Consider the following 25,185-nt stretch of genomic DNA (forward strand, 5'->3'; position numbering starts at 1 on the left):
TGTGTATATATGTGTGCATGTGTATATGTGTGTAGGTGTGTGTAGGTGTGTCTGTGTCTGGCATGTATTGTGTGTGTGTATGTGTATGTGTCTCTGTGTCCATGTGTCCGTGTATGTGTGTGGTGTGTGTATATGTATACGTGTGTGTATGTGTATTTGTGTGTATATGTGTGCGTGTATGTGCATGTGTACTTGTGTGTGTGTGTCCGTGTGTATATGTGTGTGGTGCGTATATGTGCATTTGTATGTGTGTGTAGGTGTGTATATGTGTGTGTTTGTGTCCGTGAATGTGTGTATGTGTATGTGTGTGTATGTGTGTATGTGTATATTTGTGGTGTATATGTGTGCACGTATGTGCATGTGTGTATTTGTGTGTGTCTGTGTCCATGTGTCTGCATATGTGTGTGGAGTGTGTGTGTGTGTGTGTGTGTGTGTGTGTATGTGGTGTAGGGAAGGAGGGGCCCTGCCTTCCTCCTTTCCCTGTCCAGTGTTTCTCCCTTCCTGCTCTGGCTGGCCTCTGAGGTTCTGACTCCTGCAGTGTCTGGGCGAGGGAGAGGGCCCTTCTCATGTGCCCACCACTGCTGTCTTCCGGATACTCTGTGAACCACAGATGTTGAAAGCCGACTTATTTTCCTGTGCGTGCTTTCCAGAGGTTCCCCAGAGAGCCCCCCGTGAGCCCTCCCACTGCACTTTCTGGGATATGGCAGATGCTGCATCCCTTTAGCTGCTGTCCCCAGCCTCTGGTTCTCAGATGGTCCATTCCACAATCTCTCGCTGCTCCAAACCTTTGGGGGTCCACAGGGCAGGATTCAGAGCAGTTCCAGTCTGGCCTCATAGTGGCCTCTTCTCCTCCCAGGAAATCCTTGCGTTCCTTGCCCAGGCATGGGCCAGAGTGCACCTCCTCCCAGATGTGGCCCTTGCCCTCCTCCATGCCACAAGTTGCTTACGTTCCCCTGAGCATGCACCAGGTGCCAAGCTTGTGTCTCCAACCTGCAGGGAGCTCATTTTAGGGGGAGAAGAGAGAATACCTCGGCCTTTGATGCCCATGGTAGATGGGGGTCTCAGATACAGGAAGAGCTCCCGCCAAAGAAACCTTTTCACCAATTCTCCCTCATCCCATCCCAGAAGTGGGTGTGAAGAGTCCAAAAAGCAGGTCCCAGGCCATGTCATCGGTAAATTCCAAAGCTCTGGCCCCTGGCTCTGGAGTTTCACATCTCTTGCATCTCTTGTTTCCTGGTGTCATGGTCAAAGCTTCAGTTTTAATGTGCATTTCCAATTCATTATTTCGGTCTGTGGTCCATCAGGCAGGCACCTGCCTTATGCCCAGCACAGTTTATTTGGGAAAGTCCTGTCCCCCCTCTCCCTACACACACCCTCAGACAGGCCCAGTACAGCAGTGCTGTGGGTAGTTGTGCCTGTAAGAGCTATAGGGGGCCCAAGGAAGGAAGACTCCCTGGGGTAGTTTCAAGCTCTTGACCTGCCCTGCCTCTCCCTTGGGTGCCCCATGTTGGGTGACATTGGGAATCTGCCTCTCCTGCAGGATGTTTGAGCTGACCTGTACTCTGCCTCTGGAGAAGGACCTGAAGGTCACCCTCTATGACTATGACCTCCTCTCCAAGGATGAAAAGATTGGTGAGACGGTCATCGACCTGGAGAACAGACTGCTGTCCAAGTTTGCGGCTCGCTGTGGACTCCCACAGACCTACTGTGTGTACGTGGATGGGGGCTGGCTGCTTCTCTGATAACACAGCCCCCCTGTCTACTGAGCACTTACTGTGTGCCAGCCCTGGGCTCAGCACTTCCTAGGCCTCCTCTCATTGAGTCCAATAGGAGTCCCATCCCCACTCCACAGGTGAAGAAACTGAGGTCCAGAGATGTTATTGCTTCTAAATGGTGGTGGAATTAGGATTTGAACCAAGAACCTGGCTCATCACATTGTTATAATCCAGTTATCTGTAATGCACACAGAAGGCCTAGAAAGGGCTAGGCACCTGGAAAGGAAGAGAGGGAAGGAAGGCAGGAAAGAAGCAGAGGAGACAGATGGGAGGACATGTGTGCTGCAGCTGGGCCCAAAGGGGAATTTTGTGATGTTTTATGTCAGGGGAACACATGTGAGGACAGCACCCCTCTTCCCGCTGTCTCGAGTCTTGTCTGGGTCTGATCCTCTAACTGGAAATGGAAAGTATTTAAGTTGCAATTCCATACTTAAACGAGTCCTTTTCTCTCTGAGTCTCCATTTCTCCATCTGTAAAATGGGATACCCCGTCATGGTGAACGATCAGATGGGACACTCACTGTAAAAGCAAGGGGTGGGCAATGCTGTGCATGGGGGTACACTGGTCCCTGCATGCCCCTCTGCCCTTGTGAGTGTCCTTGAAGCATCTCATCTAAGTCTTGTGCTTGGTCCTCAGCTCTGGACCGAACCAGTGGCGGGACCAGCTCCGCCCCTCCCAGCTCCTCCACCTCTTCTGCCAGCAGCGCAGAGTCAAGGCGCCTGTGTACCGGACAGACCGTGTGATGTTTCAGGATAAAGAATACTCCATTGAAGAAATAGGTGAGCTGCCACATGACCCGAAACTATGGTGGGTTCTCGCTGTATCCCTTCCTCTCTCATCAGACCCTCTGCTACCATAAAGGACCCAAGCGGCCATAACCCATATCAGCAGACTATGGGCATGGGTCTCTCCAGGGCAGCACAGATGGGCTCCACTTGCACTTGGTCCTTTGAGCACCAGTACTGACCTGTGATGCCGCTGTGAAAAGTAGAGGTCAGGGCATGGTCAGGGTCAGAGTGCAGTCCAAGGCCCGGTTGGGGCCCATCTGAGGGCACGCTCAGAGGTGAGTCTGAAGCCAGTGTCAGGGTCAGAGTTAGGCTCAGTCTCTTTCTGGCATTGGCTGGTCTGACTCTGGTTGGAGTCTGGGGTACAGTCCACTTCTCAGAAACGGTTTTCTACTTGTATTGCACCAGCCTGGCAGCTTGACCCTGATGGTACCTTCCAAGCTCCCCACTCACAGCCCATGCAGCTAAAGGATCACAAGGCGGGCAGGCCTGGTAGTGCCCCCACCCTGCCCTGGGTCCTGCCCAGCACTGCTGGCTGAGAATCCCGCCACATGCTCTCCGTGTGTCTGAGATGCCCGCAGGCCTGCATCACCCACTCAGAGCAGCTCAGACTCCCCAGAGGTGTTTACAGGCCCAGCTGGCCCCTCGCCTCCTGGTTGCTTCAGAGATGTTTGATGTCAGAGCTGGTGCCAAGGTTATAAAAGGGAAAGGATGGCTTTGATGCCCCCATCCCCCACCCCCTCCTCCTTCTCATTCTGTTTTCCTGACTCTCCCAGGTCATGGCTGAGCCAGGCTCGGCCATAAGGCACCCCCCTGCCCCGCCCCCCTTAATTCCCTTTTCCCATAGAATGTGCATCTGTTTTCGGAGGAGTCTCATTTCCTTCTACTAGTCTGTGAGCAACTTTAGCACAGGGCCGTGGCTCATGGTCATAAAGTCATAGGAAACAAAAGCCAGAAAGCTAGAGATGGTGAAGTCCAACATCTGCCTGCTTTTACAGATGAGGCTGTTAAGACCGAGAGTGATGAACGACCTGCCCAATGTCACCCAACCAACTAGGAGCACAGCCAGGTTCCTGGCCCTGTGTGCCTTCTGAGGTGCATGCCTCTTTCTTTGAGGCCCCTACTGAAATGTGCAGGGCAGGTCTGATGGGTGAACACATGTGTGTGTACATATGGGTGTGCATGGGCACGCCTGGATACATGTATAGATGCGTGTGCCCACCATCAGCTCCCCAAGCCAAGGCCTTCGACATAGTGGGCTCCAAGTTCATGTTGTTGGATGCTCGGCCAGGCTTCTCAGGGTCAGGAATACCGCATGTCTTCTCCCCACCTGTAGCACCAGTTTTTGACCCATCCCCTAGCAGGGAGGAGATGTACCTGGGAAACACCTGGGAGCAGGAAGGGGTGTTCATGCCTAGTCACGCACGTTTCCTAAGTGAGCCTGTGATCTCAACTGCCCTGCTGCCAGTAGGGTGGCTTCTCTGTGCCTCAATTTTCTCATCTATAAAATGGGGATAATAACAGCACTCAGCTTCTAGGATCCTTGCGAAGAATAAATTTGTTAATAGCTTGAAGAATAGTGCCTGGCACGTGGTTCCTGCTCTAGAAGTGTTTGCTGTTATTGCTATTATTTTAGCTACTGCTCCTAATAGAACAACTTACATGAGTGAGAGCATAAAACTAACAGAACCAAGATGCCAGATCTAGGGGTAAAGGTTGCTGAGGCTTAGAGTTGGGAGCAGTCAGGGAGGGCTTCCTGGAAGAAGTGGGCTTTGGAGACAGAAGGATTTGTATGGTGGAAAATAGGAAGAAAAACTTTATAGAACAGGCTTGGTAGAAATGATGGCAATGGGGAATCTGGATTTTAAGCCTAGAGCTCGTGGACAGCAAGATTTCCCCTATGAAAAGTGAGACATGAGGACCAGAACAAGTGCATCTGGGCTGGGGGTGAGGCTGCGGGGGTTAGGGGCTTCTTATGACTCTCAGGCAGCCCTGCTCAGCCTGCTCACTGGGCAGCCCCATCATCTCTCACTTCCCCAGCTCCTGCAACATTTTTTTGTCTTCTCTCTGGGGCAGAGGCTGGCAGGATCCCAAACCCACACCTGGGCCCCATGGAGGAGCGTCTGGCTCTGCACGTGCTTCGGCAGCAGGGCCTGGTCCCAGAGCACGTGGAGTCACGGCCCCTCTACAGCCCCCTGCAGCCAGACATCGAGCAGGTAAGACTTGACCCTTGGGCCCCAGAGTCCTTGAACTCCAGATAACCCCAACCCCAGGGACAACATGGATATCCCAGAGGAGCCAGTGGGTCCCTTGAGATTTGGTCAACCCCTCCTTGACCTATTTCTTCACAGTCCGAGTGTGGCCGTGGTTGGCCTTGGAGGGGATCTTTAGGGTCTGGCTTCCCCTGGCTGCCTCCATCCCTCAGGGCTTGTGAAACGAGTCTGAGCTTCCCCCTTCGCCCCTGTAGGCCTGGCCTCTGACCTCTCCTTGTCATCCTGAAGCCTCTCTGTTTCAGTCTGACTTCAGGATGCCCCCATCTGTCAGTGACTCAGTCTCAGATGCCTGGCGCTGTGCTGGGCTGCTGTGGGGTATGCAGCCAGGGTGGCCCTGGTATCCTATGACCAAATGACAAAGCCACCCACAGAGAGCAGTCCTCAGTGGGAGGGGAATCCTCCCACGCTGAAGGGCGAGGACCACAGAGACAGCAGCCTTGGGATGGTGACAGGGAGGGCTTCCTGGAAGAGGTGAGCTCAGAGCTGGGTTTTGGAAGAGGAGAAGGGGAGACAAGGTTATAGGCAAAGAGAAAGGCCAAAGTGAGCCATGAGGTTGCCTTTGTGAATGCCAGAGGTCATACCTCTGTTGTCTGGAGCTGAGCTCTCTCTCCACCTAGGTGGTTTGCCTACCGGCCTCCCCAGAGTGGGCACAATGGGTGTGGAAACTTTGGCTCTTTCATCTTCTAGTTCTGTGACCCTGCAGAAGTGACTTAATCGAGTTACTTCAATCCCTGCTCCTTCTGCTCTAAGATGAGAAAAATTCACACCTCGCTTGCATAGAGGGAGGAGGATGAGGGGTGGGCAGGGAGAGCAGTGTCCTGCCATGGAAGCCTTCTGAGCCCTCCATAACTGAACGGTGCTCTCTGACATGCCACGACTGTGCACATGCCATTGCCCTGGCTGCCAAGACTCAGCTCAGCCACCACCATCTCTGAGAAGCCCGTCCTGACCCTTGACCCCCAGGCACAGGCCCAAGTCAGAGGCCTGTGGGGCAGTGGTCACCTCTGCAGTTGACCCTGTAGTCCCCTGTTTAGGGCAGTGAGGTTTTCTCTGGAAGGGTCTGGGTTTCTCTGTTCTGTGTCCCCAGAGTCTGGCCCAGAGCAGGTGCTTGGTAACAGTTGGTTAAATGAGAAGGGTGGGGAGAGAACGGGCCCTGTCTCCACAGGGGAAGCTGCAGATGTGGGTCGACCTGTTTCCGAAGGCCCTGGGGCGGCCTGGACCTCCCTTCAACATCACCCCACGGAGAGCCAAAAGGTGACTTGCGCAGCCACAGGCTCTGAGCTGGGCTGAGGGTTGGGGGCCTTACAGCCTGCGGTGGGTGGGACTAGGCGGTTGCTCTTTTCTGCCTGGCTTCAGGCTATTCGGGCCATGGAATACAGTTCTCGTTTGGGCCTGGGCCAGTGTCCAGCCAGGCAGGCATCGAGTCCTCTTGGACTAGTCTGCTTCTTGGCTTCTTGGCCAAGGCCTTCCCATCCTCTGATAGGAAATCTAGGTGGATTGGAGTTATACCTTTCCCCAGGTTTTTCCTGCGTTGTATTATCTGGAATACCAGAGATGTGATCCTGGATGACCTGAGCCTCACGGGGGAGAAGATGAGCGACATTTATGTGAAAGGGTAGGGAGCCAGCGTCCTCTTGCCTGTCCAGCTTGCCACGGCTCCCATGCTCCCTCTGGGTTGCGCACAGCATGGGGGGCTCTGATTCAGGGAAGGGGAGAACAAGCAAGTTTCCAAGGAGGGCTCCTGGGGGTGGTCCCTGCCTTTGGGAAAATTGTTCTCCCACCAGATTTCTTTTTCCGCACTGAACTTTGGGTTGAACTTACAAGTTTAGTGGCTGGGAAGTTAGAATGTTTTCAAATGTATGGCACATTTTGTACATCGTGCCGATTACCTGGGAATTCTTTTTGCAGTAAGCTCATCTACCTTCTTAACTCCTTGTCTGCCTAAGTTGACGATGTATATGCTGTGTTGGAAATCTTAATGAGAACCATTCTCTAAAAATGTGTATGTCTAGTTGGATGATTGGCTTTGAAGAACACAAGCAAAAGACAGACGTGCATTATCGCTCCCTGGGAGGTGAAGGCAACTTCAACTGGAGGTTCGTTTTCCCCTTCGACTACCTGCCGGCTGAGCAAGTCTGTACCGTTGCCAAGAAGGTCAGTGTCCTTCCCATTCCCCGTGGTGCCAGCACCAGTGCTTCTAAAGTTACCCTGACCTGGCCACCAAGTCCCTGCCAGGCCACTGTCACAATCTCACTGCTGCCCCACCACGTTGGAGCTACCACTGCGATCTCCACATGGCCACTACCTCCACTGTCCCGGCACTGCCAGTGTCACCACCACTGCTGTCTCAGCTTTGTGTGATGGCCTCTGTCCCATCACAGCCAATGTCACCACAGCTGCTGTCCCATCACTGCTGGTGTTATCATGACTGTTGCCTCCTCACTGCCAATGTAACCACCACTGTTCCGTCATTCCTGGTACTACCATGGTCCTACCCCTGCTCTCATTACTGCCAAAGCCACCTCCACCATCTCTGCATACACCCCTTGTCACCATCTTTCCCATCCCCAGCTGCCGCCACCCCATGGCCACCTCATGACCACACAGTGCCATATCCATCATTTGTAGCTAAATCCAGATCCCAAAGTCACTGCCTCCCTCTCTACCTCAGGCAAGTTAAGCAGCAGGAAGGATCATGGGGTCTGAGTGGGCAGAGTAGGGACACCCAGCGTGGCCTTCAAAGGGGCAATGGGGCAGACCCCATGGGGGAGCTTCCCGAGAAGGCCAGCCTGGTCTATAGATCATGGTGTCCGTAGGATTGGGATTTGCTTGGCCAAGTCTTTCCCATACCCCATTTTCCACATCTGTGCCTGTGGTCACTGTCCAAGCTGGGCAGTCACTTGGAGCGGCTCTGTGCTTGCAGCCGCACAGCCATCACCCTCCTCTCTCCACTCCCGCCTCTCACTACAGGCCAGAGGCACCTGGGGAGACCTGGTTTGCATCAGCCAGAGGGGAGGCTGGATTTGGGGACCTCGGTCTCTGTGTCTCAGCATCTGCTACTTTAGGTCTCATCTGGGGCATCAACTTTTTACCCCTGAACTAGGCAGAACTCGAGGGCAGCCGGCCTCTTCCTGGTAGGACTAGGCCTGCCCTCAGAGAACAGCCCCCAGAACACAGAATGGGTGCTGAGGGCAGTGGAGACTTCAGGGCTATGCTGGCTGGAGGCAGAGGGGCCTCTGATGTAACTTCTGAGCATCCTTGTCGCACCCTAAGGTGCTCTCCTACTCAAGTGAGTAAATGCCTCTCTGGCATCTAGGTTCTGCTGGCCCAGTTTCCTTCCAGAGGTGGCCCAAGGCTTTAAGCCTCAAAGCTTCTATGACTCCTTGTCTCTTGAAAGGAAGGGGATATATGATGCGTTCCGGTGCCTGGATTTTCTTAGTTCTCTTCATTACACATGCAGAGTTATCTGCATGTTAGAGAAAGCAAAATGTTCCGTGGAGCATTCTGAAACCATGAAACGAAAGAAAACATGGATTCAACAGGGTTAAGTGGATCTCTTTACCGAGCCATTGCTGTGGAGTGACTGGCAGAAAGCAGAATTGAGCAACAGGGTTCTGTGAGGTCAAGGAAAGCCTGGGCCGTTTGCAGGTTGAGCCTTGTTTGCTGCTGTTCGGTGTGCTTGCCTGTCACAAGCCTGCTTCCATCAGAAAGCCAAGGCTGCATCTGCCCCAAGACACAGCACTGCCCTGGCCCGCTCTGCTGTGGACAGAGGGAGAGGAGGCCTGGGAGTGGACAGGGAGGGCTGTGCCGCACGTGGCACCCCCAGCGCCCACCTACAAGGGCTATACATGGATGGGGACTGAGACCGAGAGGAGTGGGAGGTGGGACAGCCCCTTCCTCATGACAGGTGGAGATGTGGATAAGGAGTGGCTGGAATGGAGGTTTCTGCTTTTGTCTCTGAAGTAAGAGGAGAGATGATCCGGTACTGGGGCAGGTGACTTGAGACCAGTGGAAAAAGCTGGAAAGAGCTGCTGTGCTGAGTGGGTGGGGGAGGGACACAGAGAGATGGGGAGGGAGTGTGGCATCACAGAGAGGGTTACCTGGCAGTTCTGGGGACCCCATTGTGGTTGCTGATTAAGAATTTGGGGTGACTCCATTCTGGCAACGATGTGGTTTTGTCTCTGCATCATACAGCCTGGTCAGGAGGAATGAAGAAGGGGAGAGTGGGGCCAACCTGTGGGCGAATTCCAGAGGAAGACAGGATATGGAAGGGACTGCCTGATGGCTGAGAGGGTCTGGGCCAGACTCAGGACAATAAGAAGCCCACAGGGGAGCAGGGACGGAGAGGAGGAAGAGGGGTCGGGAAGTTGAAGGAGAGGATCGCTGAGACGGAAGGCCGGAGGGGAAGGGACATTCTACATGATGCCACACTCTGGGGAGAAGGTGGCTGGAAGGAGGGGCAGAGAAGGCCAGAAGAGGAGGCTGAGAAACAGAAACAGAGGCCAGGTGGCTCTGAAGTCAACCAGAAGTGGCAGACAGAAACTGGCTTGGCTGAAGGCAGAGCCAGAGGGTCCCTCTTGGAGTGAAGGGACCCTGGGAGGCAGGCAGAGTCATGGCCACAGTGGGGCACCAGTTAGTTGGGCTGGGCTATCGAGTCTGAGGTGGGTTTATGCAGGGGCACTGCACAGCCTCTGGGCTCCCTGGGCCTGCCACAGAGCCAGCCCTCTGCCGTGGGGTTCAGGGCCTCTGGCAGGCAGGCCCTCCAGGGACCCCATTAACCAGACGAGACTGTCGTAAAGTACAAGGTCTCCTTTCATCCGTCGGCTTTGAACCACCACTGGTTGCCCCGGCCCGGCTCCCCACCTGGAGCCCAGCACACCCACTGGGGCCTGCCTGCGCGTCAGGCACCCAACCTGCAAATAAACAGCTAGTAAAAGCGCCCAGGCCAGGAGCATAATGAGCGCCTGGGACCTGGGGGGGTTCATTCCCCAGGCTGGAGCCCCAGCCCAGCTGCTCCCACCAGGGGCCGTTTGAACCTCTGGCTCATTACCGAGCCCATAAACCAAGCCGGCCAGAGGAATGGAGGCTGCTGGCGGGCCATGCAGGCGGGCCTGCGGAGCTGGCCATAAAAGCTCGCCAGAGGAGGGAGGCACCTGCAGAAGGGCTGGGGCCCGGAAAAGGGGGGAGGCACCAGACAGAGGGCTGGAGGCGAGGGGCCAGCTGGAGACCTAAGCCCCTTCCCCAACCCAGGCAGCAGTCCAGGCCGTGGCTGGTGCTTTGCACGGTGACCAGTCTTCACGGGGAAGGGATTGTGGTCTTCGGTTTAGGAGCTCACTGGGATTTCCATGGTCAATCTCTGAGGCTGGGCTGGCCACACAGCAGGCCCTGGCTGGACAGCAAGGGTGGGTTTACCAGGCATTCAGTGGAGCTTTTCCCCTGCAGAGTTGGGTCCAGGCCCCTGCTCTGACCCAGCACTCAGGACTTGGCACCCGTCGTCTGCAGGATGGTCACACTGTTTCCTGTCCTTGCCACTCACCCAGGGGAGAGTTATAGTGAGAAAACAGAGAACAAGACTGCGCTGGAAAGCCCTAGTGACAGTGCTGTGGGTTGAGTATGGCTGGACTGAGGGGTGCTCTCCGGCCTCTGCATGTGCAGTCCCACACCGCTCAGTTGCTCCATGAAGCCTCAGTGGGAGGAAGCCCAAGATGACCTTGTTCCAGGCGAGCTGGAGGTGGGGTGGGGAGAGAACGGCTCCTCCTCTCCTTTCAGCAGGAGACAGAACTTCCCAGAACTTCAGGCTTTGGCTTTGCTCTGGGGCAAGCTCTTGGAGTGAAGTTGGGTGGGGTGGAGAGGGAGGAGCTGGGGTCTAGATTCCAGTGCCAACTCCTTACAGCAGTGTGCTGGGAGATCCTTCTGTGACAGCCAGGCTGGGGTGGGGTCCCTCAGAGTCTCAGTTACCCCACCCTGACCCTGAGATGCCAGGTACAGAGCAGGGTTTATGGTAGAGAGCAGGACTCTGGAATCTGGCTGCCAGAATTTGAATCCAACCTGCCACTTCCAAGCTGTGTGATCTTGGACAAATTACTTGCTTTGGTCTCCTCCACTGTGAAGATAGTATCTCCTTCATAGGTAGTTGGAAGGATAAATGAGTTCATAGCAGTAGAGGGCCAATGCGTAGGAAGCATGATATTAATGTTGTTATTATTAGTGGTCAGACCTCAGGCACATTCCTTTAACTTCTCCAAGCCTCTCCTTCATCATCTGTAAAATGGTAGTGATGACTTTGACTTACAGAATTGGGAGGATAAATGGAGCCATCTTATGTGAACTGAGCCTGCATGGTGCCCTTTTGGGCCCTTTTGGGCCTTCTGGGATCTGCCCTTCCCAGTCTTCCTACAGGACCTGGCTCTGTCAAGACCCTTGGGGATGTCCTACTCCTCTGTCTCCTCCAGGCAGCCTCCAGGCTGGAAGGGCACACTGCCTCTCTCTAACCTTGCTTCCTCGCATCCTTCTCTGTTCCTCCTCTGGGTCAGGATGCCTTCTGGAGGCTGGACAAGACTGAGAGCAAAATCCCAGCACGAGTGATATTCCAGATCTGGGACAATGACAAGTTCTCCTTTGATGATTTTCTGGGTAAGCACCATTTCTAGAATCCCATTCTGCACTTGGGGGCTGCCCCAGCACCCACACTGTGTGTTTATGCCACTGTTGGACCCTTGGGGAAGCCTAGCAGGAGGAGTGGTCCTGCTTTCTGCTTTCAGGGAGCTCAGGGTCGTGTGTCCCAGTGTTAAGTGAGATGTGTGACACACAGCAATGTCAGAGTGATTGGTGGCCACTGAGGGTGGGCCTGTCAGTAGAGGTGGCACTGAACACGGCCATGCTGGATGGCGGGACTCAGATCTGTAAGGATGCGAGGGACGCAAGTGTGTGCTGCCTGTCGCCAGCTGTCTGGCCTCACATTTGACACAGACTGAGCCCTGTGAGTGAGGGTCTCAAGTCACTCTTCATCCTTGTGCCTGTGTGACCGCCTGAATGAACAAACACAGCCTCCATCCCCATTACTGCCAGACAGGGTTCTGGTGGAAAGGGCTGTGCTGAAATCTGGGGCTGGGGAGCAGGGATTCTGGGTTGAAGGGAAGGTGGTGATGGTGGCCTTGTAGGGTTAGGATATGGGGACAAGGAGGAAGACATTGTATGGGGCCAGCATGCTTGTCCGTGAGAGCAGTGAGTTCATGATAGCCCCGTCATGGCTATAAAGGTTAACTCTGGAAAATGCGGTCTATCCATACCATGGGGTATTATTCAGCCATGAAAGCAATGGAATACTGATACATACTACACTGTGGGTGAACCTGAAAACATGCCGGGTGAAAGAAACCAGACACAAAAGGTCAAATATTATGTGACTTCATGTATATGAAATGTCCGTAATAGGCAAATCCATAGAGACAGAAAATAGGTTAGTGGTTGCTAGGGATTGGGAGAAGCGGGGATGGGGAGTGACTGTGACAAGAAAGAAGTTTCTTTTTGGGGTGATGGAAAGGTTCTGGAATTATTAGATGGTGGTGGCAGTTGCACAACTCTGTGAATATACTCAAAGCCACTGATTTGTACACTTAAAATGGTTAAAGTGGTGCATTTATGTGAGGTGCATTTTTACCTTGATTAAAAAATAAAGCGAGCTTGTGAAAATGGCAGCCCAGGAAGTCAGGATCCACGGTTTCTAGATCCGCTCTGCCACTTGGGAGCAGGGTGGCCTGGAGCTCTCTTGGGGTGACCCTTGATTGGAGAAGGTGAGTTGGTCTTAGCTGAGCCTTGGGGCCCCTGCAGGGGATATACTGAGGTGTGGCTTCCGGCAGTGGGGAGAAGCAGCCTGCCAGTTCACCTGACTGTTCCCCCGCCCTGCACACCTGGCATCGTCAAATGCACACGGAGAACTTTGTTATAAAAGCATCGGGTCTAAAAAGGGTGGCACCAAGTTTGACTTCTATTATTTTATTTATTATTTTGTACATAATTCCTGTAGAGGAATTAGAAAATGCAGGTAAGCAATGACTCCTCCCCACCTTAATCTCACCACCCAGAGATAATTTCCACTAACATTTTGGCATGTATTATTAGGTTATATATTATTTGAGACTTAAACAAACATAAGTATTTTATATACGTATTAATATATACACATATACATGCATACATATACAATACATGCATATATTCATATGTATATGAATGGATTTCTATTACACAGACTGTTTTATATCCTGATTTTCTGGAAAACTTAATCTTCCAAGAACATCCTTTCTGGTCAGTAGGTATCGATCTGCATTTATATCTCCATCGTCACACTTAATGCCTGCCTATGTTTTGTCGCAGAGATGGGCCCTGTTTTGATTAATTAATCCTCTCTTGGTGGGTATTCAGGTCATCTCCAGGTTTTCCAAAGTGAGTGACACCCTTGGTGTATGCACATCTTTGGATCTTTTGTACATATCTTTCCTTAGCTCTAAGAAGCAGATGTGTCTTTGTACATTTTAATAGTTTTTGAAACATTTTGTTCAGTTGCCCTCTCGAAAGGTTTTACTTGTTTATACTCGCACCTGTGCCCTGTTTGTACAGGGTGCCATTTTCCCTAAACTTTTGCTACCACTGTACATTAAAAAAAATTGCCAATAAGACATTTCCTTTTTATTTGCATTTTTTATTGCATTTCAGGTAGAACTTTAAAATATATTTATTATCCATATTGTGGAATTTTTTCATGGTTTTGCAATGTTCATCTTTTATTATTGATTTTCAGAGCCTTTTATGTATTAAGAATACATTGCAAATAATTTCTCCCAATTTTTCTTATGCTTTAAATTTTTTATGGAGTCTTTTTTCTTACAGACTTTATGAATTTATGGCATCAGCCTTTCCTTTATGAAGTGAGGCTTTAGAAAATTAGTTTTTAAAAGAAAAACAAAAAAACCCTGCCTTTTTTACCGACTGAGTAAACCATGTTCAAAATAAAGTTAAACAGACTCATCGTTTGTTTTAAAAAATAAAACCATTAACAAATACTAGCTTTTATATCCATGAGATTTTTCTTTTCCACCTTCATAATTTATTTTCTAATTATGTAATTTATGTCTTTTGAATATTTATTAATTTTTAAAGGTAATGGTTAAGCACCTATAAACTCACCATCCAGTTATCCTGTGTTTCCTTACAGTTTCTTATGTAGGTCATGCTGAGATAATGTGTGTGCGTGCGTGCGTGTGTGTGTGGTTTAATATTCTGATATCTGCTTAATATATTGGCACCATATTTCAATTAGAAAATAAACATTCATTCATCTGCACTGGAGGGATGGAGAGCTATATGGGTGGGTGGAGAGATAGACGAATGCCACTATATAGTTGAATAAGTGGACAGACAGGTGGAATAATAACCTGATTAATGGACAGATATAGTGCTTAACAAATGGTAGCTATAGAGGAATGTAGATAGTTAGGTCAAAGTAGATGGACAGCTGTATGGAAGGACAGATTGATAAGTGGATGAGTGGAAAGAAAGAAAACTAGAAAAAGAGTTATATTTAATGTTCACTTATAGTAACTATGCATTCCACACTGAAAAAAATTGAATCACCTTTGCATAGTGTTTGAGAATTTCTTTAATTTGGCTTCAGAAAATAATTTTTCTATTGATCTCTCTTAATCACTTCAGCAGCCTGTGCTCCAATCCCGTTGACTTTATCAGATCATGATTAGATTAGGTGAAACCACATGAAATTGCTGTTTAAATGGGTCAAAGACAGTTAAATACAAGGATTTTCATATGGTTCAACCTAATAGCTGAAGGTATCCTGGGAGATGATGGATAAAAGGGATGATTAGATAAAACAATATAAAAAGATGGCTGCTTGGATAAGTAGGTGGTAGATGAAAAAGACTGTTGGATGAACCACAGTGAGGTACCACTTCATGTCTACTAAGATGGCAATAATAATAATAATAATAATAATAAACAAGAATATAACAAGTGTTTTGATGATGTAGAGGAATTGCTGGTGTGCTGGGACATTGTTGGTTTGAGTGTAAAATGATTCAGCTGCTGTGGAAAACTGTTTGGCAGTTCCTTGAAAAGCTGATCATAGAATTACTAATGAACCAAGACTCCTCCTCCAGGTGTGTACCCCAGAGAATTGAAAGCAGGGACTCAGACATTTGTGTGCTAACGTTCACTGGAACATTATTCACTATATGAAGTTAAAAGATGGGAACAACTCAAGTGTCCATCAGCAGATGAAGGAATGAACAAAATGTGGTACATTTCACTTATCTGAAATGCTTGGAACCAGAAGTGTTTCAGATTTCTGATGCTTTTTGGATTTTGGAATAATTGCATATACTTAAAGATATCTTTGGGATAGGACCCAAATCTAAATACAAAATTTTTTTCATATATACTTTGTAAGAATAATCTGAAGGGAATTTTACAGAATATTTAAAATAATTTTATGCATGAAACAAAGTTTAAGTACGTATGTGTGGAGTTTCCCACTTGTAGCATCATGTTGGCAATCAGAAACTTTCAGACGTTGGAGCATTTTGAATTTCAGATTTTCAGATTAGTGATGTTCAACCTGTGTATATCTAGAATGGAATCTTGTTCAACCATAACAAATAATATGGATAAAAAACCACTACTGACATATACAACAAGGATGAACCCTGAAAACATTATGGAAATCAAAATAAGCCAGACACAAAAGAACAAATATTGCATGATTCTACTTATATGAAATACCTAGAATAGACAAATTCATAGAGACAGAAAGTAGACTAGAGGTCACGAGGGCAAAGGGGAGGGAGGAATGGGGAGTTATTTCTTAATGGGTGCAGAGTTTTTGTTTGGGGGATGCAAAGGTTTTGGAAATAGTCGTGATGGTTGTACAGCATTGTGGCTGTAATTAAAGCCACTGAATTGTGCGCTTAACATGGTTAAAATAACAAATGTTTTGTTAGTATTTTACCATGATAAATACAATTTTAAAAAATTGATGGATCGCTGTTTATAGATGGTGTATGAATGGATTTGTACATAAATGAGTAATTGAAGAGGTGGGTGGCTTTGTTAAGGGTGAGTAAATAGGAGTGGATGAACATGTTTATGAATGCATGGGTAGGTGAATGGGAAGCTGTATAGATGGAATGGGAGACAATGGGTGGGGAGATGGAGAGTTTGTGAGATTTTACCTGTGGTTCGGCCATGGATAGAAGCTGGTGACAGAGGAGGTCACTGAGTTTTTCCTGAACCTGTCCTGCCTAAGGGTGGCTACAGGCTGGCAGTGTTCGAGAAACCCTTGGCCAAAATCCACCTCTCTGTTGCAGGCTCCCTGCAGCTCGATCTCAACCGCATGCCCAAGCCAGCCAAGACAGCCGAGAAGTGCTCCTTGGACCAGCTGGATGACACTTTCCACCCAGAATGGTTTGTGTCCCTTTTTGAGCAGAAAACAGTGAAGGGCTGGTGGCCCTGTATAGCAGAAGAGGGTGAGAAGAAGATACTGGCGGTAAGTCTACTTCCTCCAGCCCCAGTGGAGGGCATGGGGGCAGCTTCTTCCATACACATTGTCAGAAAATATATCATCAGAAAATACACGCTTACTGTTCCTCCTCCTTCCTCCCTCTCTCCTGCCCCCGTCCCCCCTCTTTCTCTATTTTCCAAAGCATTCTCCCTCTTTCCTCCCAGTTCCCAGCCTTCTTCTCCTTTGAGGCTCACATCCCAGGGGAAGCCTATTTAAATCAAAAGACGACTCTGTTTATACTCTGCTCATTGGCTTTTATAGAGACCTGTGTCCTGGGTTCCCTCTGATCCGGGCTTCCTGGGTGAATGGACAGGGGTCATGCCTCTCCCATTTGAGCAGGACCCTCCAAGGGACCATCCTTGTTCTACTCTCTGAGAGGTCTGCTTAGAGGGGTGACTGGAGGGCCAGAGGGAACCGTCCTTCCCTTGAGTCCACAGCAGCCACAGAGAGGAAGTTAATCCCTGAAAGTTTACTTAGAAATTGCAGGCAGCCAGCCAACCCTGAAAGTGGTCCTTGAAATTGAATCTACTTGTTATATAAAGAATGGTAACAAAAGAAACACTAGTACCCCAAAGGAAAAAGGAGAAAATGACATGCATAGATAATTCACAAAATAATTACCAATGTCTGCAAAACATTTTTAAAAAGATTTAGTCTCTCTAGTAATTAAATAAAGGGATACAGTAGTCCCCCCCTTATCTGCAGGAGGAATGTTCCAAGACCCCCAGGGGATGCCTGAAACTGCAGATAGTACTAAACCCATACTATGTACTATGTTTATTCCCATCTATACATATCTATGAGAAAGTTTAATTTCTAAATGAGGCACAGTAAGAGAGTAACAACAACAATAATAAAATAGAACAGTTATAACAATATATTGTTATAAAAGTTAGGTGAATGTGGTCTTTCTCTCTGTGTGTCAAAATATCTTACTGTACTGGCCCACAGGTAGCTGAAACCCTAGAAATCAAACCCAAAGATAAGGGAGGACTACTGTATTTTAAAATGTGTGTGTGTGGTTTTTTTTTTGTCTGTTAAATTATATATATTTTAACAATAGAAATGCTCATTGCTGCTGAGGATGCAGAGAGAAGACAAGCCCCCCTTTTACTTCTGCTGGGAGTGCTAATGGTTTTACTCTGTGGAGGAAGCAATTTGATAACATATAGTAACAGATTTACCAATATTTCTGCCCTTGGACTCTGTCATCCCACTTCTAAAATCTCTTCTAAATAAATAACCCAACAAAATTAAAAAATCTAGGTTCTGGGATATTTGTTGCAGCATTATTTATCCTATCAAACAGTTGGAAACAACCTAAATGAACCAAAATAAGTAGTTTACTAAATAACTATGGTCAACCATCCCATAGAATGTTTGGCAGTCGTTCAAAACCAAACTTTAAAGAATAGACAACTACATAGTGAATATTCCTAAGTGAAAAGAAGCCAGCTATGGAAATGTATATGCACAGTGTGACATTTCATACACCTGTAGAGAAAATCAGCTGTGATGCATGCAGATGTTAACAGGGCTTGTCTCCATGTAGTGGACGTGTGGGTGAGAGTCTCCCTTCTTTATACATTTCTGAGGTTTCCAAATGTTTTACAAAGAGCAGGTGCTGCGTTTATGTTCAGAAACCCTACATCTTTTTTTTATTTTTATTTATTTATTTATTTGTATATAGTTTTTTAATAATGAAGTGGCCCTTATGTTTTTCCTGGCCTGGTTATTCTCCAGGCCACTGAGCAGAGCCTTTGTGCCCCTAACCAGGCGCTCTCTGTCCCCTCAGGGCAAGCTGGAAATGACCTTGGAGATTGTAACAGAGAGTGAGCATGAGGAGCGGCCCGCTGGCCAGGGCCGGGATGAGCCCAACATGAACCCTAAGCTTGAGGACCCAAGGTCAGTGCCCAGCCCCTGAGCCCCAATGCCCACAGGTCTGGGGATACAGGCACAGTCCAGGGGGCATCCCATTGCATGGCCATGTAGAAGTCACAAAGCCCACATGGCTCAGACAGAGGCATAACTTATCCAAGGCCACACAGTAAGTTAGGGGGCAGGTGATGGGCATCTTTCCAGAGAACACTGGGCTCAACGAATTCAAGACGCAGGTGCTATTGGGTGTCTGTCGGTTGTGTGCCAAGCGTGCTATCATATGCATGTATACATTGTTCTATGGAACCTTCCCTGCAGGGTAGTTGTTATTATCCCCATTTTACAGATGAGGAAATAATCTCAGCAAAGTTAAATAAGGGCATTCCAGCTGGACAGTGGTGAAGCGGAAATGCTCTCACCTGGTCTGATTGGCTCCAGAGCCCGATCAAGGTCTTGACCCTACCTACCAAGCTGCCTTCCATGGCTCTCCCGTGGTGCCAGTATGACTTTCAAATGGTCTTTCAGCCTTCATTTTCCCATCTGTGAAATGGGGAGCCCAATCCCTGTCTTCCCTACATCACAGGCCTCTTAGGGAATGTGCTATGATTGTGCCATGGGGCTGGCAGACCAGTGAGAGGCACCCTTGCCGAAAGATGCTGGGATCTGCACAGGAAGAAAAGAGAGACCTATGAGACACCAGTGTGCAGTCTGAGTTAACGGGGCCACGATGGAGACACAGAACCCTCCACGTATTTTGAGTTGTGGAGCTGGCCTAGGGAAAGGTTTTGAGATTCTTGGTTGTGAGAGAACCAGCTTCCTATGTTCTCTTCCCACCATCCCTCCCTGAGCATGGACCAGCCATGTGCATCTGAGCAAGTGGCTTGGCTTATCTGGGACTCAGTGGGCTGGGGAGCACTTTGAGGCACTGCCCAGCTACTAAATCTGTAGTTCGTGATTAAGTCCTGGGTCAGGAATGGGCAAGGGCACCAAGGAAGGTGTCCTGGAGAGGGTGGCAGAGAACTGGGCCCCTGAGGATGCTTAGGGCTTGGCAGCACCCAGAAGAGGAGGGCAGCACAGGTGGGGGTGACACTGTAGCAAGGGCCTGGGGGAGACAGAATACAAGCGCAAAGGACTAGTTTAGGGACAGGGCCTGGGCAGGCGCTGGGGGTGGACTGTGGACGGCCAGGCCATTGGACCTGTTGTTGAGAGCAGAGTTTGGAGAAAGCAGCCCCAGTAGAGGATGCCCAATTGACCTCCAGGATCTCACTTCCAGGCGCCCCGACACCTCCTTCCTGTGGTTCACCTCCCCATACAAGACCATGAAGTTCATCCTGTGGCGGCGTTTCCGGTGGGCCATCATCCTCTTCATCATCCTCTTCATCCTGCTGCTGTTCCTGGCCATCTTCATCTATGCCTTCCCGGTGAGCAGGCCTGATGGCGCTGTGGTGGGGGAACTCTGGGTCTCATGGGGGAGTTCATCATTGTCCTAAAAGAGCTCTCCCAATCTAATGGAGAGAAGTAACCTCTGTCCTTGGAGAGCCCCTGGTCTGATGAGGATACAGAGCCCGGCTCTGGGTGGTCCCAATCTGGTAGGTATACAAAGTTCTACCCTTGGAGGCTCTTAGTCCAGTGAGAGAAACTGAGTACTTGCCCTTCCTGGTGAGACAAAGCTGTCCTCAGCAAGCCCCTAGAATATGTAATCAAGGGGTTAGGAGAAGATGAGGCCCTATGGGTTGCGGTGGCCAGGGGAACTTTCTGGAAGGGAAGTGTGGAACTGGGTCTGAAAGGAAGGTGAGATGTTGATGGCAGAGCAGAGCAGGTCCCTTTGTCTTGACAGCAGTTGCAAATTCAGAGGAAGGGAGGAGCTGGGGCTGGGAGAACATCTCAGGGTCCACCTGAGGCCCTCAATAGAGTGTGTCCTGCCTCCTGCAGCAGGTGGGCATAGGAAAGCTGTTGGGGAGTGGGAGACTGGCCCAGGAGCCCTTATTTGGCTCGATGCCCATTTGGGTTTCCTTTCACTTGGTTAAGAAGCCAGTTGATGAGCTTGCAGGGCCATACCAGAGGTGGCTGTCATGCCCCTGCTCTGTGGGGCCCTGCTTGTGGGAGGAAGGTCCCTGCCTATACTTCCCCAACCCGCACAGCTCATCAGGGAACCCGGATCACCAGGGAGCCTCCCCCAGTGTCTCTGATACTTTAGACCTTGAAGGGGTTGCAGCATTCTCAGGCTGACACCTGATTTCTAATGCTCTTTAAAATGTAAAAGAAACCTTTTTAATATGAAAACTCCAACCCTATATGAAAGTGGAGAGAATGGTGTAAGCCACCCCTTGAGGACCTTATGTTGATGGTAAAGATGCAAACACTCAGAGAAGGAAAGGGCCTGGCGGTAGGCTGCACACCACTCCGCGCACACTCCCAATCCAGGGATCGCTGTGATTCCTGCTTCAGGCCTCGGTCCTGGTCAGCACCAGGCCACTGGCCCACAGCCTTGTTGCCATGGCAGACAGGCTGCTGGGGGAACTGCCCCTAGGTGAGCTCTTTGCTCTGTGAGTCCTCCAGGAGAAGGAAAGGGCAAGACCCCTCCCTCCCACTGTAGCTGGCCTATGCCCGTGTCTGCAGAATGCATCTCAGAGAGCAGAGAGTTAAAACCACACATCTTTCCATGCAGTTCCTAACAGCTGAACTGAGAGGAGCTGGGGAAAGGACGTCTGCTTTGGATGCCCAGACCAGCTACCCTCTGGGCCATAGTGACTAAGGAGAGTCTAGAACCAGGGTGGTGATGGGTCTGCCTATAGGCCAGACCTGCTAAGCTGGCTGTGGTCGCCCGAGGCGCCATGGCAAAATGTTTCTGAGGTTCTGAGGTTTGTTGATCAGCAAAATCTGACCGTGGTCCAGGGTAGATCTAGGTTGCAGGGACCCGAGGTGTGTACCATGTGGGAGGCCTCTTTAAGCAAAGGAAGATGAGATTACAAATATAAGCTGAGATGCAGGACTATGGAAGGGTGTGTGCACGTGTGGTGTCCTGTAGCATGAGCTGTCGCTGTGACCTGAGATCCGGGGTCAGGCACCAGGACTTCTGCCTGGTGTTTCCTGCGCAGGTGGCACCTTTCCTAGCCTGCCTCAAGCTCCTCCTCCCATTCGGAGCCCAGCTGGCCAGTGTTCAGTTAGCCACAGAGACTCTAAGCACCTGTGTGTGTCTGGGAGGTAAGGGCGTATTTTGGGGATGAGGGAGAAGAGGATGAGACCTGGCCTCGTGCCACTGGGGAGTGCTCAGTTCCCTGGGGAGACACTGAAACCAGAGAGTAAGGAAAAATACTGTGGATGATCAAACGCTCTTTCGGGAGGCTCACGCCTTGGGAGTTTAGGAAGAGAAGAGCTGTTGCAGACCCTTGCCCTCTGTGTGGTCTGAGGACTAGCAGCAGCAGCACCAGGGAACTCACTAGAAACTCAGAGTCCCCAGCCAGCCCCAGCTTGCTGAGGGGGAATCTGCATTTGGGCACATGATGGTTGAAGAAACCCTGTTGGATGTGACAGAACTCTGTCGCTGGAGTCAGGATTACCGTCTCTCCCTGTGACCTTGGCAAATCCCTCCTGCTCACGTGAGGAAGGGGCTGCACTAGGCCAGCTCTGGCCTTCTGTGGCTGGGACTGTGCTTAGGGGAGCACCGTCATCTTCCCTGGGTGCTTTAAGCCAAGCCTCCTTCTGAAAAGCCAAGGGGAGGGGAAGGGCAGGTCCAAAGTGGCATCACCACCACCCATGACATGCCTAAGCCCAGCCCCTGCCAGCTGCACTCTGCACTGTGAGGTTACTGGGCCACAGATCTAGGCCTCCAGGGGCCTGGGGAAGGAGGCCCTGCTGCCTGGCCGGGACCGGAAGGAAACATTTCCGGTTACTTCCAGCCTGTGGTCCTTCCTCATCCCTGTGGGAGGAGCAGAGTGGCACTGTGGGGGGCCTGGTCAGAACTCCTCCCTGTCTCCTGGCCCCCCAACAGTGGGCCACTCTCCTTTGAGTTCTTCTGGAAATTTTCCTCTTTAAAATATGGACCCTGCCTCCCCTCTCCCAGGGCTGGTGTGGGGGTGTCAGATCCTAGGTGAGGGGTCTAGGGATGAAGGGGTGGCCTGGGCCTGAGGCTGCAGACTGGCTTTGCTCACAGGTCTTTGCTGCAAGCTGAGCACATCCTGCCTCCCTCCACCCAAATCACTCAATCATTTGGCCAGTACCAGACTATAAGGGCCGGGCCCTGGTGACCCTCACCTGGCTTTCAGGCCTTGGGACAGAGGCTGCCTGCCCCAAGCCAGGGCCTAGTGGAGAGGGGCTCAAGGACAGGGCAGCTCCCTCCAGTTGGCCTAATCCCCCACCCTCTTGGAAATTCCCTTGGGAGGGGTACGAGGGGGCAGCCTGTCTGATTCCTCTCAGCTTCCCCCTCAGAGCCAGCCGGGAGCAAGGCCAGCGTGGGGAGGCAGGAGGCGTTTGGCGGGGAAGGAGGCCCGCTGTTTCCAGAGTTGGCTTTCCCCGGCCGGCGCTGGGGAACATACTGTCCCAATTAGGAGCCCTGTGTTGTGTTGTATGTGTTTTCATGGTTTTGGGGGGGAGAAGTGGGGAGGGGAGGATACTGTCAATCCTGCAGCAGGCAGGGCTCAATCAAGGGCGCCCCGTCTCTAGTGCTGGGCTGTGCCGTGGGTCATCCACGACAGCCCGTCCCCAGCTCTCTCTCTCTCTTCTTTCTGGACAAGGGTGTGATGACCCGTGAGCCCTGGGCTGCCATGTTGGGAAGGACCCTGGGCCCTGCCTTCAGCACCTGTCTGATGAAAGAGGCCCAGTCCAGGGTGCTCAGAGTCCTCTGGGCAGTCAGCTGGAACCTGGGAATGGGCCTGGCTTGATGGGGGAGAAGACAGAGCAATTTGGGCAGCTTTGGCCCCCAGGTGGGAGGGTGCGGGTGAAGTTTTGGAGGGTATGGGTTTGCCTGATGGGCTGGAGCAGTAGGCAGGGCCGAGTGTTGAGCCCCGCTTGGGATGGATGGCAAGTGGTGAGGGCGAGGCCTAGGCAGGTGGTTGAAGAGCCACGAGCCTCCTCTCCCAGCCTCTTGCCTGCTGGCAGCTCAGCCCCATCCTCTGAGCCCCAGATCCGGGACAGCAGCTCTGGCTGTGCCTGCCCCAATGGGATCACCATGTGTCCCTGTCTCCTCCCTCCCTCCCTCCAGAACTATGCTGCCATGAAGCTGGTGAAGCCCTTCAGCTGAGGACTCTCCTGCCCTGTAGGAGGGGGCGTGGGGTCCCCTCCAGCATGGGACTGGCCTGCTTCCTCCACTCAGCTCGAGCGAGCTCCTCCAGACCTCCAAGGCCTGATTGTCCTGCCAGGGTGGGCAGACAGACAGATGGACCGGCCCACACTCCCAGAGTTGCTTACATGGAGCTCTGAGATCACCCCACTTCCATCATTTCCTTCTCCCCCAACCCAACGCTTTTTTGGATCAGCTCGGACATATTTCAGTATAAAACAGTTTGAACCACACAGCAGTGTCAGTGTGTGTATCTCTACGGTACCTGAACAGGGTGTGACTGTGAAGGGGGATGTGCCTGGGTGGGCGGGGAGGGTGGACTGGGTGTGGGTGCTACTTCCGGCCCAGCCTTCTGGAGGGAGAGGCAGCCCAGAAGCAGTGGGTGGGGCCCTGTGGAACCCCTGCTTCTTTCACAAGACTGGTTGGGGGTGGGGTGGGCCTGGGGCTCGGTGTCTGGCTTGCCTTAGCCCCGGCCTTCTCTGCCTCCTCTCCAATCCAGGACTTTCCTCTTTCCCCCTGCCTTCTCCTCACTCGGGCACCCCCTATCTCTTTCCCAAGCTGCCTAGGAGGGCAGCTACCTGTATCTTCTGGTTTCTTTGACCACGCTGGGGAAGAGGTTCCATTTTCTAGAAAGGGAACTCCAGGGGGGAGGGTTTGGCCAGGAATCCCCTAGGCAGGGAGGCCACAGCACCTCTGGCTTTGGCCTATTCCCATAGAATCCTGGGATTGCTTGGGTTCTCTCTCTCCGCTTCCTCTCTCTGCTTTCAGAATCTGATCTTGACAAAGACACCTTTTTCTTGTGGTCTAAAGCTTAGTTGGAGCCATTGGTTTGACATTTCCTGCAGGAATTGGGCTTAATCTACAGGAGCAGCAGGAACATACTTGGAGAGAAAGCCAAGAGCTTGAAAACATCACGTTTCCAAGAGTCTCCTGCCTCTCTCGCCCAAGGGGCTGAACTCTGTGAGCACAGTGCTGGCAGCCTCCACTCCTGTTACCCAGGAGGTGTCCCCTGTTTTCCGCTGTGACCCTGCACCCCGGCCCAGTCCCCCTTGGCTCTTCACTGATTGGCAGGACTGGAGGTGGTTGGGGCAGGGTTAACGTCTGGAGCCTTCCTGAGCGAGAGAGCTGCACCTTGAAAGCAGGTGATTCTTACTTCAGGAGAGCTTCAGGCTAGAGGTGGCTATGAGTTCTGAGACCCTGACACCTGAACCCTAGAGCCGGGGGCCACACTGCACATAGGACACAGCAGGGACTGGGGTCAGAGCTTTTCTGGGAAGGTCAGTCTGGTGCTGAGCCTTCACTGAGCACGCTAAGCATGCCTGTGGGGAGGCAGTGAGAGGAGGCTGGCCTTTAGGGAGGGCTAGAGGGAGAGGAAGGAAAGGGTGGAGCCGCCGCTTCAGGAGGCCCAGAGCGAGTTTTGAGGAGAGGGGAAACCTGAGAATATTTGAAGGGAGGAAAGAGGAAGCCACTGGTTAGGGAAAGATCAAAGACACAAGAAAGAGTATGAGGTAATTCATGGAATCAGTTTCTGGAGAAGGAGAGGAGGGGGTTTGCTTTGGAAAGAAGCTCTGTTTTGTCTTCCAAGCTCAGAAAGGCAAAAGGAAATGAATGAATACCATGCAAC

General features: G+C 51.1%; 1 protein-coding gene across 4 annotated transcripts in view; it reads left to right on the forward strand.

The window, feature by feature from the left end:
- The window catches only part of LOC111550580 (dysferlin), a 146,976-nt gene extending 123,182 nt beyond the window's left edge, over window positions 1-23,794 (forward strand). For 3 of the 4 annotated variants that reach the window (XM_026456448.1, XM_026456449.1, XM_026456450.2), the window contains 11 exons: window positions 1,541-1,711; window positions 2,412-2,554; window positions 4,637-4,776; window positions 5,999-6,087; window positions 6,353-6,448; window positions 6,846-6,987; window positions 11,367-11,466; window positions 16,212-16,390; window positions 18,201-18,310; window positions 19,557-19,704; window positions 23,484-23,794. In XM_026456448.1, coding sequence (XP_026312233.1) covers window positions 1,541-1,711; window positions 2,412-2,554; window positions 4,637-4,776; window positions 5,999-6,087; window positions 6,353-6,448; window positions 6,846-6,987; window positions 11,367-11,466; window positions 16,212-16,390; window positions 18,201-18,310; window positions 19,557-19,704; window positions 23,484-23,522 — 1,357 coding nt within the window. In that variant the 3' untranslated portion in view covers window positions 23,523-23,794. The remainder of the gene's footprint in view (window positions 1-1,540; window positions 1,712-2,411; window positions 2,555-4,636; window positions 4,777-5,998; window positions 6,088-6,352; window positions 6,449-6,845; window positions 6,988-11,366; window positions 11,467-16,211; window positions 16,391-18,200; window positions 18,311-19,556; window positions 19,705-23,483) is intronic. The other variant, XR_003309829.2, reaches the window with a different exon arrangement.
- The last annotated feature ends 1,391 nt before the right edge of the window (window positions 23,795-25,185 follow it).

The sequence above is a fragment of the Piliocolobus tephrosceles genome, chromosome 15 (genome assembly GCF_002776525.5).
Source record: "Piliocolobus tephrosceles isolate RC106 chromosome 15, ASM277652v3, whole genome shotgun sequence".
Lineage (NCBI taxonomy): Eukaryota > Metazoa > Chordata > Mammalia > Primates > Cercopithecidae > Piliocolobus > Piliocolobus tephrosceles.